The sequence below is a fragment of the Rhipicephalus sanguineus genome, chromosome 6 (assembly GCF_013339695.2).
Source record: "Rhipicephalus sanguineus isolate Rsan-2018 chromosome 6, BIME_Rsan_1.4, whole genome shotgun sequence".
Taxonomy (NCBI): Eukaryota; Metazoa; Arthropoda; class Arachnida; order Ixodida; family Ixodidae; genus Rhipicephalus; species Rhipicephalus sanguineus.
In genome coordinates this window covers 30442058-30462552 of record NC_051181.1, presented here as the reverse complement: position 1 = coordinate 30462552, position 20495 = coordinate 30442058, and the positions used below count along the sequence as shown (strand labels likewise).

General features: G+C 43.6%; 1 protein-coding gene across 1 annotated transcript; it reads left to right on the top strand.

The window, feature by feature from the left end:
* Positions 1–16: 16 nt before the first annotated feature.
* Positions 17–16656, top strand: LOC119395673 (superoxide dismutase [Mn], mitochondrial). Its single transcript, XM_037662664.2, has 5 exons — positions 17–273; positions 2202–2380; positions 5877–5993; positions 12124–12303; positions 16507–16656. The coding sequence occupies exons 1-5, from the start codon at positions 236–238 to the stop codon at positions 16653–16655; spliced, it is 663 nt and encodes a 220-aa protein (XP_037518592.1). The 5' UTR covers positions 17–235; the 3' UTR covers position 16656.
* The last annotated feature ends 3839 nt before the right edge of the window (positions 16657–20495 follow it).

The window sequence follows — 20495 nt, the reverse complement described above, 5'->3', positions numbered from 1 at the left end:
AATATTCCCCGCAAATCCCGAGACTTTCCCTGTTGACTACTCGGCCAAATCGAGATGCCTGAAATGAGTGGAGTGCTCGTTTTATCTTTCTTTGGAAAAGCACATATGTTCTGCCGATAGCGAAACTGCCGGCACGCTGTGCACCAGTAGTTTCCACTTCCGTCCAGCAGCGATCGTCGCAGCTGCTGGTGGTGATCGGTTGCTTGTTGTGGTTGCTCATCTTTTCTGGTGAACTATGCTTGGAGCCCGCTGCGCAAATGTTGTTGTGCGAAGGTAAGCGCTAGCTCCGGCTGTTGTATCCCCGCACGTGTGAACAAACGGCGAGTTTACGCCGGTGGATAAAACTGGCGTTCGAAAACGTGTTTACCGGTACTGGGATATGTTTCGAGCGTCTCAAGGGCGAATGGATTTTGTCTTCACACTGGCAAAGAAGCAAACCAATCCTAGGCACAAAAGTACGACTGGCATTCAACGACGCGTAAACAAGGAGAGCGACGGGCACACGAGGCGCCGTCGCAATTTTTTTTTTATATATATGCATAACCAACCCGCCCTATTGGCCACTTTGAACGTTCAAATTGCACGTCGTAAGGCTGGCGCTAGGATGCTACCGGCCGTCGTAGGGGCATTGACTGTGGTGGCCAATCGTTATGTGCCGGCAGTGAGAAAGAGAATAAAAAAAAAGAATAATAAGAGATAGCCTCGCGTGGCCAGCCACTTTGCAGCGCCTGAGGCGGTGCTCAGTGCCCGGCACAGAGACGCACAAAATGCTGTGCACAACAAGTGTTCGCTGCGGTGCAGGTTTTCGCAGTCATCCAGACTGCTGTGATTACGTCCAAGGTGACCTTCGTTTTCAAAGTACGAAGAAGAAATGGGTAAACAAAAATCGAAGCAGATTTCATAATGTGCGGCCATCCAAGCATAATACAGGACATGGAAGTAGTAAGTGAGCTAAAATCCAGTTATCATTGCTTAGTGAGGCCTAGAATCACACTCAGCCTGAAGAGAACAAGAGCAAAAATCACTAAAAAAAAGAAAAGACGATCGTAGATTTAGTCATGATACAAAGAGGAATCAAGGATTGCTCTAGAGAACAAATATGATGTTTTAAAACAAGTAGAAAATGGCAACGTAGAGGGAATGAGCAGCAATGTAACTTTGGAGGTAAAGACAAGAGGTAAGCGAAGTCTCCGAAATCGTGAAAGACTTAATGAAAGAACAACAACCCATGAAATTGGCTACTGCAAGAGATAACGTACAATAAATGGGATTTGTCGAGCTATCAAAGCTAATAAGCAAACTCTGAGACATACGCACTTATAAAGTCAAAGACGTAAGAGGCAGTAGCATCAAAGTAGCTAAAAAGAAACTATGGGAAGGACGAAAATGCACATATTAAAAGAGAAGCAGGACAATGTTGTGAGCAATTTCACTGACATGGTGAAGCTGACTTCTGTTCTAAACTGTACAGCTTGCAGATAATTCATCCATCCTCAAGTAAAATGAAAGGCAGAATGGAGATTGAAGTGCTATCTGGAATTATTAATGAGGTTGAAAAGGCATGACCTGTGGAAAGGCGGACAGAGAAGACGGCATAAGTCTCTCTGGGTATTTTAGACTTAAATTCTTGACACTCCTCACAAAATGTCTCAAGGCGTGAAGTGTACGACTCAGCTTAAAAAATGCCAGTATGTTATTGACATACAAGAAAGGAGATTTAAATGTAAGCATCTATTACAGAGATCTGTCTGGCTGGGTCCAATGAGTTATTGATGTGGAACAGGCACCAGCCACAGTTTCTAATAGACCCAGCGTTTCGAGACCTGTTAAGTCCCTTCCCTCGTGGAAGCGGCGTCATTTTCTTTTCCTCGAACCTCAGTACCTGCTTTCCATCGCATTGTGAATGTCGAGCACATATACAGTGGCAAAATCCCCGGTTAACACCCTCAGCAACATATAGCACTCATGGTGACGTATTAGATATTTCAGATATATGTACGCGTGTCTGAGAAATAACCTTGTAACTTTACTGTAAATAGCCAAGCAGTGTGCATGCATCAGTGTCGTAAATCACTCGAAAGTTGGTCAAACGATGGACATGCAGTTCACCTTAAGTATGTATGCGAGATGGCTAATTAATAAAATTGACGGACGACCCGGGGACACAGTTTTAATTCACTTCTCGAATGGCTACTCGACAGGCTTGGCCATGCAGGGGTGCGCAGTAAGCACACCCTGCCCGACCTCCCGTACGACTACAATGCCCTGGAGCCCATCATTTCGGCCGATCTGATGCACGTCCATCACGATAAGCACCATGCAGCCTATGTGAACAACCTCAATGCCGCTGAGGAGAAGATGTCCGAAGCGTTGGCCAAGAGTGAGTACAGTAATACCCCTGTCACACTGGCAAATGTCGGGTCATTTTGAGTGAGTGCACTTACGTGAATTGTCACTCTGGCAGTGTGCTGCTACACTAGAAAGAGTAGTGTACTTTGGAAACGATGGTAATGGGGATGAGTAAGTCATTAGCACAACATATGCTTGGAATTTTGGATGATATTTCTTACAGGGCCAGTGAACAGGTCTTGGCTTTTTTTTTTTTTTTTTACACCTCCCAAACAAGCTCGCTCATTTGTTCAGAAGGCTGCGGCGATCGCATTTTGCGAATATCGCAGCACTGTGCATTACGCATATGCCCCATTTTGAAAAACAATTCCCAGGCTCCAGTGCTTGTCTAGCCCTCTTCTCCCACGAAGTGACGTAATGCTGCCCATGGGCAACATTATGTAGCACTGACCTCGTCATTTGGTCCTCTGCTCTACGAAACGGAGCCTTGGTCCATTTGGTGATGTGGTTCTGGCCGTGCAGTTGTCGCACCTGTCGCGTGTTTGTTCACCTCGTGAGTGCCTCGCACCATGCTTCCGCACCGCACCACCTGCAAGCAGCTGCCATGACCAACACATGGAGGAAGCCTCGCTTGGTCATTGGTTGCAAGCCTATGACGCAGTCGCTGACATCATATTAGTTTGCCGACGTGGGAATAGTCGCAAAAGCAGGCTACGCCTACTCCTCTGAACGACCGAGAGGGGTGGTGAGCCCGAGCGAGAAACCAAAACCAGCTGAAATGATTGCTCTGTCCGCTGTAACTTCCTTATTAAATGCACTTATTCGCAAAATTCTTGCAGCAGCATGTTCACATCAGACAAGTGCTCTTCTTCATCACAAATTTTTGACCGCAAGGTTGTTTACTGGCTCTCTAAGTAATAGTGTGTAAAAGAATAAAATTTGGGTATAAACGCGCTGAACGTGGCCATTGCACAGCACGTGCTTTGGCATGCCCCTGGCGGCTGCAGCCGTAAACTGCCAAAGAGCGAGAATAGCAAACTAGATTTTTTTGTGTAGTATATAAAATTACTATGAGCTCAGTTTTCTATATTAGTCTTTTATTATTGAGCCACTGCTACCGAGGCTACAAAATTCGACATAGCAAAGTGAGTGGCTAATGCACTTGCTGCCAACCGCGTTTTGCAGTGAGTGTCACGTAAGCATTGCAGCAAGCGTTCCCATGTGATAGCGTGCGAATGACACTGGTGGTGAAATACACTCATTCAAAGTTCTCTTAAGTTTGCCCGTATGACTTGCTTTGTGCAATGTATGCTATGGACAGTGTTCATGGAATAAAAGCAAATTTAGTACCAGGCATTGCACGTACTGTTGTTTCCAGTGCCTGCAGTTCATGCCACATCGTCGTAATATTGGCTCGTACGCTTGCACCAAGCCAATACCCCCTTTAGCAGTCATTTTCATAGCAACCTGGAGTGGTCATCTCGAGCAGTTGCTGTGCCTGAAGTTTTCAAGTCGCGTATCATTTCGTAAGTGCTGTTCATCAGCACTGCGTGTGCATCGTGGCAGTCCTCGGCATTGGCCATGTTTTACAGCCACTTTCTGGGCAAAGTGCTCTCAGATGCTGTGATGGTGCCTTTGAACACACAAGGGCTGCTGACTAATCCACTAAAATTAACAATTAAGGAATGTTGCTGGAGCCAGCGTTACAAGATTTTCTTTTAAATGGCCACCGAAACGAGAATTTCAAATTCGACACGTTTGTATTGTTCAATTCTCCTGCATACGTGAGTACTTCCGACCGAGTATGAGCATCAAGCGTTACATTGAATATATTAAGTATGTTTTAAAAATAAGTTGAAGTGCTTATCTGAGTTGGCATCACCTTGCGACATCTTCACCTGTGCGGTGTACATATACCTATCGGCATATATAGTGGATCCTCGAACATTCTTTGATGCTTTGCCACTTTTATCAGTATTCCCAATGTCATAGATTATAGTGTGCAGGTTCTGTTCTTCGTCTTTTTTCTTACTCCACCGTTACATCACTCTTAGCTTGCAACGACTGATTGCCCTTGCCTGAATACTATCACAACAAGGCACCGGTGATATGTGCAACAGTGCCGATTGAAGCATAGAGATTAGTACATCATTTCATTCATCTCTCGATTTTCACCGAATTTTCTGCACACCTGATACCTATGTCCAGTCAGCCATGACCACAGTGGTATGAGTATCTTACGACTTGGCGTGCATTTTAACTGGATGCTGAATAATTACAGCTGCTAGCGTTTATAACGTATGTCACGTTGGAGCATTTAACGGTTTCATTCCGTGGCCATCGGGCACTGAGCTACTGATTGCAGCATGCAGCTAATAAAAAAAAAGTTTGCTGTCAATGCTCTTTTAAGAAATATCCTAGCAGACACATATATTGTCATTTCCATGGCAGCACGATGCCTGTTACTAAAAGTGAATGTTTCTTAGTATCGAAGCTTGGGCATGTTGGTTAGACATCGGAGGGGATACAGCGCAAGAGAGGACGAGGACAAGAAAGGCGACGCACACAGAGCGCTGACTTACAACACTTTCAAGTCAGTTTCATCAGCTCGTGAGTTTCGGCTGTGGTGGAAAAGCTGTTAAGACAAATCAGACGTGGTGAAAATGACCGTGTACCAGTTGTGCATGTTGAAAAGAAAAAACTTGCTGTACTTCCGTACATACATGATCTGTCCCACAAACTTAAGAGGGTAGGGCAACGTGCTGGCGTTAAGGTAGTGTTTTCCGCACCGGAGAAGTTGTCCAAGCTTTGCAAGTTTGCTTAGAGTGGCAGCCGTAATGGCTGTTCTGTGAAACACAAAAAGCAATTTGTGCCCTGTACCACTGGCGTGGTATATGTGATTCCTCTGTCCTGTGGGAAGAAATATGTGAAACAGACTGGTAGGTGCTCAAACGACCGTCTAAGAGAGCACCACAACAATGTGTACAACACGGTTCAAGGCCACCTGGGCATTCATTGTCGTGACTGTGGCTGCGCGCCCTTCTTTGAAAAAAGCGAGGTCCTGGCTAGGCATAATTTACAGTTGACACGCGAAATCACCGAGGCAGACTTCATCAGAAAGTTCAATAGCAGTTGCATCAGCTCTCCTTCGATAGCACTTTCATCTCATGAAATATCTAAACAGACCATGAGTGATACGCCCGTCTGCGCAGTGGTGGTTGCTCTATGTATAATGTTCAAAAAAAAAAAATCGTCATTTGCCCCGGTTGTGGCGCATGTCAGCGAAGTGTATAAATGTTCATCCTTCCCTTTCTACCAATAAAGTGCTGTAAGTCAGCGCTCTGTGTGTGTCGCCTTTCTTGTCCTCGTCCTCTCTTGTGCTGTATCCCCTCCGATGAATATTTCTGGTATCAGATTTCCTTCTAGGTAAAATTGTACAGAACTCTGCGGTCTCCCATAACAAAACAGTATAGATAACTAAATGAAGTTTGCTTTTGAATCCCCATCCCCTGTTTGCTTCTTGACAGACTGCACCCAGGGCATCATCTCGGCTTCAGCTGCGATAAAATTCAATGGTGGTGGGCACTTGAACCACAGCATCTACTGGACCAACCTGTCCCCCAATGGAGGTGGGGAACCCAAAGGTAGGTCTCCCATTGGGGCTTTTTAAAGTGAAGCTTTTAAGAGATTGTGGTGGCGGCGGTGGCATAATTTGCGAAAAACTGGGCACCAGTGAGTGTACGGAAATGCAGGTGTGCACAAACAGGCCCTCGAAGGTGTGCTGGTCACGTGCGTACTTGTATGTGACGTTTTCCACTAACTGATGCCCTCTGGATCGTGGGCTTGTCAGTGATCAGCTGTTTCTGACACGGAAGTCTGACCTTCTGTCGAGGTCACTTGCCAGTTCACTGTGCCGCATTGAATTGTTGCATTTCACTGTTTCATGCACGACTGTCGTCGTTGGCTGAAGTAGCAGCAGTGTTGTGCTGCTCAGCAGGGGGCGGAGGTCCGATCTCCAAGCATGGAGGAAGGAAAAAGTTAGGAGAGAGCATCGTGCAGTGTGATAGAAAGGTACCTTTGCTTGCCCCAGTTTTCCCAATAGGGAAGAACTCCTTTTTTTTTTCATTCTCTTGCCAGCACTGTGCCATGATAGGTGCCAGTAGTCTCATTGTATACATGTAGGCGTGCAGGTTCGTGTATATTGACACCTACATCGGTGACCTGCCACACTTCTTTCTGTTTCCAACATGGCAGTGCAGTTCAATGCAGGAAATGAAGAGTCATGCAGTCCCAGTTGACCTGGCTGCCAACCAAGTGACCCAAAAGTGCACTTTCTTCAACAGCCCTTGTTTATAAGGTTTGAAAGCAACTAAAGTCCCCCTGGCAAGGAGACAGCTTTCAAATATCGCCTGATTTTGTCTGGCATCTACGAGCCATTGTAAGTGATGAGGAGGACCATTGCAAAAGACTCCAGGTTACGGGATCAACTGTCAGGCATGTGGTAAACAAGAACTTCAGGTACCATTTATGTTTCGTGAGGACGAGGTGTAAAACTGACGCTCAAAATTCTGAACAGGTGTCTTTTTGAATGATTGTGAGGCATTGCCCTATTTTGTTGCTAGTTGCTGGCAGAACTGCTTCTTAGCTTGAAAGGATGTAGGAATGGGCTTGCTGGTAGTGATGCCCGGCGAAATTTACAGCGCACTAAGAAAGACACTGATGAAGAAAGCGTCGTCCTCTCTTCACTTTCTTCGTCCGTGTCCTTCTTTGTGCACTGCAAGTTTTGCCATGCTTCTTAGCCTTTCAAACCCATCTCGGGTATGCAACTCCCAGGCATTTGCCCAGTTTTCAAAAGTGGAGAACCCTGGTTTATCTTTTGGCACACATGTTGAGGATGTTTGTCTCTGCCACATGATGGAAGTGTGTTGGAACGGGGCATGGGGGCATTCATGCAGCGAAAAACAGCAAAATGTGTCAATTTCTGCTATTTGGGAGTCCTCGTAGTCCACAGAATGGCTGTGGCAAATATTATTGCTCAATTTCATCAACAATTGCTAAAAAACTAATACATGTTGACCGACCCACGTTCAAACGATGGCAGCTGATCGGCGCAGTAATTACAATGCAGCTTTCGTAGACGTGAACGTACTTGTGAAGCTGTCGGCAGCAGGTGGAAAGTATGGTATGAGGATTCCTGAACTTTCAAAGTGTTTCAAGAAACAGTGTGGCTTCACTTTCGAGCTCGTGTGCCCAAGTTTTGCAGAGTGTCAGTTTTCATTGGTGTTATACCGTATTTACTCGAATCTAAGCCGATGTGTTTTTGTTTTCTTTTTTCGAAAAAAAATGTGCGAAAGTGGGAGGGGGGGGGTCGGCTTAGATTTCAGTACCATGATTAATTTTTTTTTTTTTTTCTGGCCTTGCGAATTTTGGGGGTCGGCCTACAATCGAGGGCGCCCCAGATTCGAGGAAATACAGTATCCTAAGTGCACTCACAATCATGCTCCCTGAAAGGGCGCAACTACTAGTGTGGTGGACTTCTGTGCCACCCTGAGGCTTTCCCAGCTTCTGCTCAAAACCTTCAGGGTGGAAGCTTGTCTGGCAGCTGTTACAGAAGGGGCAAGGACAGACTTGATCAATTTGATTGAAAATTAATAGCAGAACTCAGCCTCTTACTGCATTGGAGTGATGACAAAGAGTCGGTGGCTGCATTCTGTCCATTACTTACTGTGGCTGAAGTCTTGTTTCAAACAGCATTGTAGAGCAGCTTGGCTTTGGGAAGGGCACATAGTGAAAAGCTCAAAATGGTTCCAATAAATTATGTTCAGCAAATTTTAAGTCCTTTCTATTTATCATAGGCTCGATACATAAAATGGCAAATGTTTTCAAAAATCTCGGTGCAATTTTGTCAGCTTTGTTCTTATTTTTATTTTTTTTAACGTTCTTCAGTTGTAACAGAACTCTCGGGATGTTTCTGTGAATGAATACAAACAAACCTGGTATGATTTTTTCACTCTAACAACTCAGCTACAAGCCCAAGAACTTCTTTTATTTCTTGATCTCACTATAATTGTAGTTCGGTGATACACTAACTAATTGCTGCAGTTTTCTCAAAATTATTTTTGACTGCTAAGGCAGCCGTATAAAAACGTTCGTAGCTGTATCCTGACTGATCTTAGACAATATTTACATGTATCCGAAAGGTAACTTCTTCAATCGTAAGTTACTCTTACAACTAATAAAATGCTCTAGTAGTGCATACTTCTTGGGCTAGTTGGTACATCTTTCAGTGGTTGACCTAGCACCAAAAACATGACCACAAAAGAGCACACACATAGCACTTGTCCTGCATATGTGTTCTTTTGTGTCGTGTTTTCGGCATCAAGTTTACTACTCATACTGAACTCATAAGAATTTACCTAATTGCAATATGGCTTTTTGTCATATCTTCATTCTAGAAGAAAGACAGTAGATAAAACTTACATTCACTCTGTGCCAGAATTTTAAAAATGAAGCTGTGCCAGTGGCTAAATGTTAACACTTTCATGACCGGTTGTTTCGGTTGTTTTTGGCTAGTCCAGGAAATATGTTTTTTCCTGCCACAGAAAATAATTGATGCTAAAGTGTAGGGTATCAAATGATAGAGGAAGAATTGGTCTTTCCAAGAGTATTAATTCTAAACAACCAATTTATTTCGAATATAATAAAAAAAATTATCAAACAAAGAAAAATGCATAAAAAAGAAAAAAAGATTCATGAAAAGATCAATGCTACTCTGCAAAGGGTAAACATTAAAAAAAATCGAAATATACGTTTTGAACGCAAAGTTTTCGTAGAATAATAGTGGAAATATAAGCTCTATAAGTACAAAGACGCGGTGAAACAAAGGCTGGCTGCACATGTTTCGGGACAAAAAATTTTTTTTTAAGTTTCTTCTTTCTCTCTGTTCAACTTTCCTAGCATAGTTTGCAGTTCTGGTATTTTTCAATTTTCCTTTGTATTCGTTGAAATGAACTGTGTAGCCTGTTCCAAATCTGCAAAAATCATAACTGTACCCTCATTTCACCTCTTTCTCCCTCATATACTGCTGAATACCATATCGATAGGCTTGTGCGAATATTTCGAATATTCAAACGAATAATGCAGTATTCGAATTCGCTTTGATTCGAATTTAAATTATTGAAAATTTCGAAGTATTCAAAATGAACGAATAGGGGCATATTAGTCTACTTGTAACCCTCCTGTAAAGGTGGTTTCACTGCAGTGGAGGGGTGGTATACCTTTCCTGGGAAAATCCGCACTGCCGCGAAGCCCCACTTCCAGGTTAAATGAACGTATTATCGTCATATCAATTAATAAATTTTTAAGTTTAAAAGCTTGTTATACCGGCTTATATGCTCTAAGTACAGTAAATTTTAAAACATAACACATTTTACAGGTTATCACTTGCATTCTACCGAAAGCCAAATCCTGTTACTATTCGAAGTTGCTTCCACTTCCTTTGAACAAAAAAGAATGACGTTTGCACATGCCTTGTTACAATTAAAGAAAAAACATTGTGCAGGTTGGTTGGGTCATGACAAATAGGCTTCGAATTCGATTCAAAATTATTCGACCAAAATCACTATTCGCTTCGAATTCGCTTCGAACCCAAAATTTACTATTTGCACAAGCCTACATACCGACCTTCAGATTTCACCATTTTCTCATCCACTGAAAGGTTGCGATGGGGTTAAAAAAATAGCGTAGAAGATTCGTTCATGTGTTGCAATAGAGAAGACACGTGGTAAAGCTTCTCGTGGGATGTGACGGTCATCTTCAGATCAGAGACACTCGAGAAGCCTTGAACCTTTTCTGTCGCATCCCTGATGGTGGACGAAGGCCTGGAAATATGTGTCATCGACACCAACACCAATGCAAGCACGGGACTTCAACGATTACTATGTACACATGGAGTGCGACGAACTTGCTCATCTTCTCTTCTTTTCGAAAGTATGCATTCACGCATACTTATATGTGTGGTTGCATATCTCTCTGACGACTTCTGCGGTGAAAAACAACATGAAGACGCCGCCGCGCAGCACACCAGAGCGTTGGGTCAAAGTCCACTCTGCGCCGTCTTCGCGGAGATAACTGCGCTCTTTCTGCAGCCAGCGTCAAATGCTCCCACCCGAATGAGGTTAACACCTTGCAGATAAGAGCTGTTATTTTTAGTACACCGGATACGTTTACATCGATGCGCAGCAGCAATAAAACTACCCGAGAAGAAGACGAAACTTACCGGCGGTTAGCCGCTGATGTTCCGGGGAGGTTTGACGCACTTTCGCCGTCCCTACTGAAGCCTGGCGGATCAAAGTCGTCTTCCGTGTCTGTGCTCCTACCATCATCCAGAGATTCCCGCTCAGATTAATCGGAATCCGTTGAAATTCACCGTTCCTGTGGAGCACCCGCGAGCGACATCGACGGGAAGTCTGAAACAACGAGCGCTCACCTACCCGACTGCAGACGAGCTTTAAAAATCTCCTCGCGGTGGAAAAAAGAAACTCTCAAACAAAACTGATAAAAGACATGTTATTTTACCCTTTGTATTGCGTTAGCTGTCCAGAACCATTCAGAGAGTGCCAAAACTTAAATTTGAAGTCATCGATAACATACTATCAATGGGAATAGGTGCGGTCACGAAAGTGTTAAATGCCGTTCTTGCGAATGCATTTTTCAAATCTCACGCCATTGAGCAGCTGTGGGGGCCAGGGAGCATCACGTGAGCATTCTCTCATCGCCGGAGCACGCACATCATATCACTTGTAATGAGGGCTCTACACAGTAGCGTAGTTTTGTGTTTGGCTCCAGACGTCCCTTGCATCAGCAATTTATTTGGTGTTCTTGTTGTCGCCATGTGGTGAGTGGCAAGTGTGAGTCATAGGTGGTGGTAGTACGAAGCACAACAGTCTCTGTCCTAAATTGCAAACAATTTCGATCGTTCAGAAAATGGATTTAACCTACTAGATTAGTGCCTTGCTAGTGATCCCAATCACTGAGAAAAAGGATGTTGCTGCTTGCAACACTTATCACTGAGCTCTCTTTCCGTTATCACGAAATCAAAAGGGGCTATGCTGGACTGACGGAAGAAGAAAAGAGCAACTGGAACTAAGACGTGTTTTCACTGCAAGTAGAAGCTTTTTTCAGTGAGTGAACTGCTGGCGCATGTTGTTATGTAGCCAGCCAATTCTCTTAGCTGCTCGCAGTTTCTTGCAGCACCGCTACCAATTGCATTAATTAATGTGAAGAATCCGTTATAAAATGGACTTACTAGACTCTTGTGGAGGCAGTGTATAGCAGCGACGAACATTTTGTTGCTGCTACAGAAAAAATATTTCAAGAATGGAATGGACTGCCATTTTAGGGGTCAATGCCAAGCAAAATAACATCGTTTATGCTATGTTGGATGCTACTGTTCTCACCATGTGATCATTTTGCGTACTGTACTTTTCTCAGTACTAGTACTAATCTTTCTTCCTACAGATCAGTTTGACATTATGTAATAGTCCTACTATTAACTTCATCGAACTGTACATAGGGCCACCAAGTTATGTGATGTTTTTTTTTCCGTCTTCTTCCTTGGAGGTTGATGATACCTTTGAGGCATTGTGGTTATGGCGTAAATAAAAATAATCACAAGGTTCAGGGCTACTGTCTACAGCCTGCTGTGTTTCCACACAATTCTGCGCAAGTTCATTGCTATCGAGTGTGAGCCACAGCCCAAATGTGAATGTGCAGGTGACTTGCTGGAGGCAATCAAGAAGGACTTTGGAAGCTTCGAGTCCCTCAAGACCATAATGTCTGCCCGCGCAGTCGGAGTGCAGGGCTCCGGCTGGGCTTGGCTTGGCTACAACCCCAAGACGCAGAGGTTACAAGTGGCCAACACTTTTAACCAGGACTCCGTTACTGACACAGAAGGTTAGTGGCTTAAGACATTGACTGTGTGCTGTTTATCCCTACATCATAATTGCCATGGCCCACTTGCCGCGTTGCACCGATGCTGATTCCTTGTCACAGTTCGGGGGAGGGCAGCCAGAGTGGCCCGGCGATTACAGTGATCAGCTGCTGGCCCGAAAGATGCGGGTTCAGTCCCAGCCACGATGGTTGCATTTCAACAGAGGTGAAATACTAGAGGTCCATGGGCTGCGTGATTGAACCCCAACTGGTCTAAATTATCCAGAGCCCTCCAATACTTGAGTCTCTCATGGCCCGAGCGGAGTTTTCTGGCATGATGAAATTCGACCGAGTTCACTGGCAAAAACGAAACCAAGGCACCGAAGAGTGCAACTGCTGTACCCTAGCAGATACCCAGATTGACGGAACTGTTTCCGACAGTAATTACAGTGGTGTTAGTTCCTCTGCATTTCCGAACCTATCTGTGCGATACGTGCTATCTTGGGAAGGGCAGCCTACACACACACATGAAGTGAGGTAGATCGGTGGTTGATATAACAGCGCTAATTCGTTCTGGGTATCTCAGAAGAGTGTGGCAGTTGCACTGTTAGGCGTTTCAGTTTTGACTTTGCTGGCGAAATTGGTCGGATGTTATCACTTTGCAAAAATTACCAGTGGCTGCTTCTTTGAAATCTCAGAGGCAGTGGGTTTTTTGCAGGAAGAACTTAAATTCAAGAGTTAACAGTTTCAGTTTCTGTCCTTACTGCAGTAATTAATGTGTCTAGTCTAGCCACCCCATAAGAGATAATGCCAAAGTTAGCGAGGAAATATCTGTTTCCTTATTCTGGAGAATTTTCTGGCACATTTCTGGAAACACCCATTAATGGGGAAGACTAGTGTGCATGGGAGAACGTAGGAATGCTTGTGATTAGACTTGAGTATTGACTTTTAAAATAGCTCTGATTTCGCCCTCAGTCAGTGTTGCTTTTATAAACCTGTGATTTCAACATATTAGGCTTGTGCGAATATTCGAGCACTTCGAATATTCGAACGAATAATACAGTATTTGAATTCGCTTCGATTCGAATTGAAATTATTGGAAATTTCGAAGTGTTCGAAATGAACGAATAGATGTATATTAGTCCGCTTGTAACCGCCCTGTAAAGGTAGTTTCACTGCAGTGGAGGGGTGCTATGCCGTGAATGCACCTTTCCAGGAAAGATATGCACTGCCGCAAAGCCCCACTTCAAGGTTAAATGAACATATTACCCGATTCATCATTTGTTAAGTTTAGAAGCTTGTTATACCGGCTTATATGCTCTAAGTATAGTAAATTATAAAATGTAACATACTTTCAGGGATGCAACAGCTGCGCCAATTGCGCCAATTTGATACAATTCCTTATTTTTGCGCCAAGCTGAGCCAAAATCGTGATATTTGTTGAAATTGCGCCACGCTGCGCCAAAATGCCCGACCAGCTCAAAATTTTCTCAGTTGCGCAAATTTTAGCGAGAAATGGAGGCCGCATTGGTCATCTGCAGTGTGGGCATCATCATCCAATACAGACGGGCAGACCCTAACCCCCCCCCCCCACAAAAGAAAATAAAAAGTCACAGTTTCACCGCAAGGGTGAAGCATTGAATGCGATAGCAACAAATTGTAATGTTATAAGTAAGGCTGGCAGCAAATTCTTTTGTATCCGATTTCGCGTAACTCTACAAAACGTTGGTGTAAAAGAATATGGCCGCTCCAGAGAAAGATGCACTTTCTGCGCAGTGTCTTCGCATTGAGAGCACAGCACGTAGGAGGGTATACGAGCCGCCCGCTGATTGCTGCTGATATAGCGCGCGCGCCCTTAGAATCAAAATTCAAAGTTGCTTCTCGAGCGACAGCACCCCCCCCCCCTCGCGTCTTTTCATACTCGTTCTGGACGGGCGGGGTGTTTTTCTCTGCTTCGATGGCAGGCCTCCCGAGCGAAGTGGTTATCGCATGCGCCCTCCGAGCGACGGAGATGGGCTGGCTCGTTTGATATCTGCTTCAGTTGCGTTCGTCGCCCCCGCTCTCGCGTGCTTTTACTTGCGGTAGAACATACGATGCGTGGGGGGTTGTTATCAATTTGGACTATATACGGGACATGACGGCAAAGACCCGTCGAGAGTGTCCATATAGTTACTATCGCAATAAAAAAGGACAGTGGTTTTCAAATTCCCTGATGCTTGTTTTATTGCATGCAGAACGCTTTTTAAGCTTTTTTGCCGCAGTACATTGGTGTTCTGGGGAAAAGCGTACTAAGATTTAGAAGGGGCTATTAGTACTAGCTGTCAGGGAGACAGCACATTTTGTTGCTTAATTACTCATTCGTGCACGTGCCATGTAATTTCGTGTACTAGTATAATCGCTGACGTCTAAAAAATTATTAGCAATCATTTGTAGCTGCTGTGTATGGCATTTCTGCGGCCTTGAGACATAGACAAAAGCGTACGCCAGTTTTCTTTTTTCGCCACCCCCACCTGCTCCTGCTTTACAAATCTCCCGAATTTTGAGGTTGCCAGGATCGCAGGTCCACATTAGCATTTGCAGTGCCTCTCTAATTATTTGACAGGCCCTGCAAATGCTAATATGGACTTAGTCATTGTTCGCACTGTGGGGTGGCTCAACACACTGTCTTTATTGAAATAGCAGTGTTCACGTGCACTGTGCACGAGTTAGCTGATGTTGAATGGTTTGTACATATTTTGTATTTTCTAAAAGTAAGCCTTTTTTGTTATACTGCGCCATATTTGGGATTTCGTGCTAAAAAATTCAGTGTTTTCTTTTTCGTAACCTGCTCCAAATTTAGATTTTTGTGCTCCAAAAGCAACATTTTGCTGCTCCAAAAATTGCTCCAAATCCTGTTTCGGCTGTTGCACCCCTGTACTTTGCAGGTTATCACTTGCATTCTACTGAATGTCAAATCCTGCTACTATTCAAAGTTGCTTCCACTTCCCTTTGAACCAAAAAGAATGACATTTGCACATGCCTTGTTTCAATTTTTAAAAAGTACTGTGCAGGTTGGTTGGGTCATAACAAATATGCTAGTTTTTCTTTATATTTTGTGATATATATTCTTCGAATTCGATTTGAGATTATTCGACCAAAATCACTATTCGCTTCGAACCTAAAATTTACTATTTGCACAAGCCTACAAAATATGTAAGGGTGCTACTCTGTGAGAGCGATTGGAGTTAAGGGCACACATCCATTATTCCCTGAATTTTACTGAACTGGAGTAAATGTTGGTCTTCGTTGTCTACAGTTGATGCTCATTCTCATAATTTGGCCATTTGTTCTCGCATTCACTTTCTGCTTTTTTATGGAATCTGTATTTACAGCCTGTTAAATTTTACTACAGCAGTTGCAGTTTAATGAATACCTAATGGATGAATAAATTGTGCAAAAGTTAAGAAGTGTAGTTAATTGCCACCCCAGTTTTGTTTCATTGGCAAATGTGTTTTGTAGTGACATGTAATCAGCACTCTTGGTTCATGTGTCGATTCCATTCCAAATTTACTCCAGCATATGGGGCAATCTACACCATTGCATACTGGGCATTTTAATATGTGGAATAATTGCACGAGCATTTCAACTGTGCAGTTGGCACTGAGAAGCTGTGTTGACGAGGAAACGGGTCAAAGCATGTTGTGTAGGGCTAATTGGTTTGATATTTATTTATTTATTTATTTACACATACTGCAGCGCTAAGTGCGCTATGGCAGGAGCGGGTGTACAAAGATACGCAGAATTCTAACAAACAGGAATGAAAATTATGTAAACAGGTAAAATAATACAGATGTGTGATTACACAAGGTCAAAAGTGCACAAACATGTGATGAGCATGAATGCAAATTGAATAAAGAAACAATGCTACTCAAGAGCTAGTAGGAAGTGGCAACAAGAAAGGAAAGAAAAAGTTCTCTCCTAATGATCTCACATTCTCCACTGCTGTGATTGTGAGGCTGAGCTATATTTACGTGGCATCACCCAATCCCTGCTCTGCCAAGGACAGCAAAGTGTTTGCTGGTATCGCAGAAAGGCGAACCGGCTTTATTTTTTGCTGCAACATTTGCATTGCCTTGAGAATCTGTGCAAGATAGGGCAAATACTGTTTCGCTTTTGCGCGATCAACGCGGCATTTTGAGAGCCATTGAAGTGTCACTGAAAATGCTTCTGGCACGTGGCTTTTTGCAGGGCTGGTACCCTTGTTCACCATTGACGTCTGGGAGCATGCGTACTACCTGCAGTACAAGAATGTGCGACCGGACTACGTCAAGGCCATCTGGGACATTGCCAACTGGGAGAATGTTGCCGAAAGGCTGCACAAGGCACGCAGCCAGTGAAGTTCGACTTCTTGACTAACGAATAAATAGTTTGAAGCAACCGTAGCACACTTGTGTCCCATTTCGCTTCTTGTTCTGTGAGCAACACGGGATCCAAGAACACGTGGACAAATGAATGGTGCGCATATTTCGCTACGTGGCACATTTTTGATAGAAAACAGTGGTCAAGGTGGTAGACTGAATGTCTCTGAAACAAAACCCACTATAAAGAATACTGAAAATCCACACCAATTTCTGCGTGAAAGAAGTAATTTTCTTTTATACAGTTCCAACATGACACAGTACGGTGTGCTAGCTATGATATGCTTTATTTTCAGAGGCCTACACGTGTGCACTGTGGGATGTGGCTTTCCTCATGGGTCAAAAGAGACAAAATGTGCACAAGGACTCTCCTCGTATGTCTGTGCATATGGAAATGATATCCAAACTCGGGTATACCTTGGCATCCACACTTGGCCTTTGCTCACCGCAGATTTAAGGCAAGAACGGCTTCGCAAAATGAGCTAGCACACCTTGCATAAGCTCTCCTGCCTGCAATCGCTTTTAGCACCAAGTCATTCTACAATGCAGGCTGCACTATCCTACTCACTGTTACACTACAGGAGGCCACTTATGTTTAGGCATAACAGTGAAAAGAAAAGCATGTTTCATTAAGATAGTAATTTCTCTTGCTCTCTACAAAGGGAACTTTCCTATACAAAGCACTGCTCGTGACAGTGCTTTTGTTGCGGCACAGCGCAGATGTGTGTTGTGAACTGTTTTTCTGTGCTCTTCATTAGGATCCCCTGTCCTCTTTAGCATTGCACCTAAGCCATCGCAGCATCTAGCGCATGGCCATCAGGCTATGATGTCCTCTGCAGGATGCAGTGCCCTGAAACCTCATTGTAACAATGTTGCAGCCGATACGAAAATGGTTTTGTGTTCTAAAATGAGTTATCAATGTAAATTTACAGCACTGCCTTAATGACAAGACTTGATTTACTTTGTTATATCCATATTCATTATAGTATTGAGGTTTGACCATGCGTAGAAAGCACAAGAAAAAGAAATGTGTGATGGAGAGATCGGTTTGATTTCTTTTGTCAACATGGAGAGTGGTGGCGAACATGTGGTGTGAGAGCGTGTGTGGAGAACATGGTGGAGGCATGTGCCCCCGCATGTAAATTTGTTGAAGGGTTCAAGAATCTCGTGTACTCGTTGTTCATTGTAGTACCTTGTTTATTGGGCATGGGCAAAGAGGTTAACGGGCAAGAAGGCCAGCAGTCGCTTGCCACACCCTGTGTCCATTCTTGGCAGGTCGTCATTTTAGACGGCGGAGCCAGAGACTACAGTGACAAGACAATCAGTAATGCAGCCAGATGACGAATGGACATCCCTGAAAACTTGTCATTTAGTGAATCTGTATTGGCACCTCGCATCGCTGACATTGTTGTGAGGATATGAAATACATTTATTGAGCGAGTCAGTGAGTTCCAATATTTTTGCTGACCTGTGAGTTTCAGACAGTGAAAGTGAGGATATTGCCTGCTTTATAGACATAGAAGAAGACTGGGCGGCATATTCTGAGCAAGAGGCCTTACTAAGGCACTTGGAGAGAGCTTCACAGGTTGGCACACTAAAATAGATCTGTGTGCCATCTAACAGAAGAGCTTGCAAAAGGAAGAGCCGAATTAAGTAGGGTGACTGAAGAAAAGCCTCATACACCCTCTTGAGGAAGAATCAAGAAAGAATGCGCCATTTTCTTTTACACTGGCCTCCCTGGTTACGACCATTTTGTTGCATTGTTTGAGCAAGCTCGTTGTGATGGTCACAGTGATATGAGCCGCACTGAAAAGCTTCAGGCAACAAGCTATGGAATAGAAAGAAGATTAAGTGAACAAAATGAACTAGTCACCATAATAGTTTTTTTGTAATCCTAACTTATTTGTTCTCATAGAACCAATTTCCCCCCTACGTTCTTTTTTCTTTAGCAGGCAGATATTAATTCTCGCCAAAAACATCGTTAGTAATAGAAAAAAATTATTTCCTAGTCTGTACTTTAAGGATTTTATTTTTATTACCCAATTCTTGGTCAATCCCTTTCTGTGAGTGTGAGCCAACACTGTTAGGATGCACTATCGCTCTCAGTATGAGCTACACCACGCGAGCGCATGGCCGAGTGCACTACAAGGTTGCACAGTGGCGCTGATTGTGACATACTTTCGAGTTACACAGTTTCGGGTTACACAGTTACAGTTCCGCCGTCCCCACGAGTGCGTATCGCCCACACTTGCTTGCTTTCACCCTTGAAGTTATAATTTTTGAAACTGTTATCACCGCACAGCAAAACGAGGGCGAGCGTGAAAGCAAGTGAAGGCGATGCACACTCACAGGAACAGCCAAACCCTCCCCTGATGACTCAAAAACATGTCACGGTTGGAGCCACTGTACAACCTTACAGTGCGCTTGGCCACGTGCTCCCGCGGTGTAGCTCATACTGAGCACGATAGTACGTCTATTTCTAGTTCTTGTCAGGCTTCGGCTTGGTCCTCTTGAGCAGGATCTAGTGTGCAGGTTTCACATCTCGCAGGTAACTGTGTGTAGGATATGCTCTTCATGGATTAACGGGCTGCATTTGAAACTGGTAAAGCTGCCTCTTAGAGCACCACTACACTTATGAGACGAAACAATGCCTACTGTGCTTCTCAAAAATCACTGAGAATGAGGTTGATTTTGGATGCAACAGAAGTCATGTGCACTGAATGCCTTGTTAACTGTACTAGCTAATTAGTCTGGCATGGCAGTCCAGTAAATACTCTGCATACAAATCAGCAAGCACATTAAAAGGACTCATTGGCATTATGCCCAGTGGTCTGGTCTCACTTGTATTGGAGTTATTCACAGGCTCTATATTGGACACAGAGTGTGTCATCCTGAGCGGCTTTCTCAACCTTTAATTTCGTGACGGAGGCAACATTCTCGCAGACGAGGGATTCATGATTTGTCAGTGCTACTGCTGATACGGCTGCAGTCTGGTGCAGCCAAACAATTATTTGATATGCAATATAATGTGACATTGTTTGCTCTTGTGAGATGAATAAATATACTCGAGTTCGTCTAATGATAACTTTAGCTTTCCTTTTTTTCCACCTTGTTGTTCGCGAGTGGAATAGCCTAGATGCATCTATAGCTGACACAACATTGCAGTGTGATTTTTTTTGTGTTATTGGAAGATGTAAATTTAAGAAAAAATAGTTTACTTATAATTGTAAAAAATTCCATTTTTATAAACTGTGGCTGATATTCCCTTTTGTGTTGTTTCTTTCTTTTTGTAATACTGGCGTAGCCAGGGGGGCACACCGGGCCCGTGCCTCCCCCGAAATTTTTTTCTGCCATGGCATACAGAGCAGAAAATGACACTCGACCACAATTACCTGACTGAGCCCCATGTCGGATTAAGGGCGTGTCCCCCCACACCCCGAGAAAATTTCTGCCTACGCCACTGTACTGTAACAATCTACGCCAAAACGTTAGATTAAGTGTACCATATGAATGTGAATTCCTCATTTATTAATAGCATTATTGATGTAAATATGCACATTGAATCTTATTGCTGTATTTCCGCATTGAAAAAATGTTGCACATGCTTAGATGTTTTTAATCGTTTGTTATATAAAACATGCAGTGTATGTGTAATCATATGCCCACCTTCTATGTCCTCGATATGAGACTGGCAGTATGATAAACAAGTAAATAAATACATTAATTAATTAATTAATTAATTAATCAATGACATCATGTGTGTATCATAAAAATGGTCATTTCATACGTATGACCCATTCCAATTTAAAAAACGGCAGG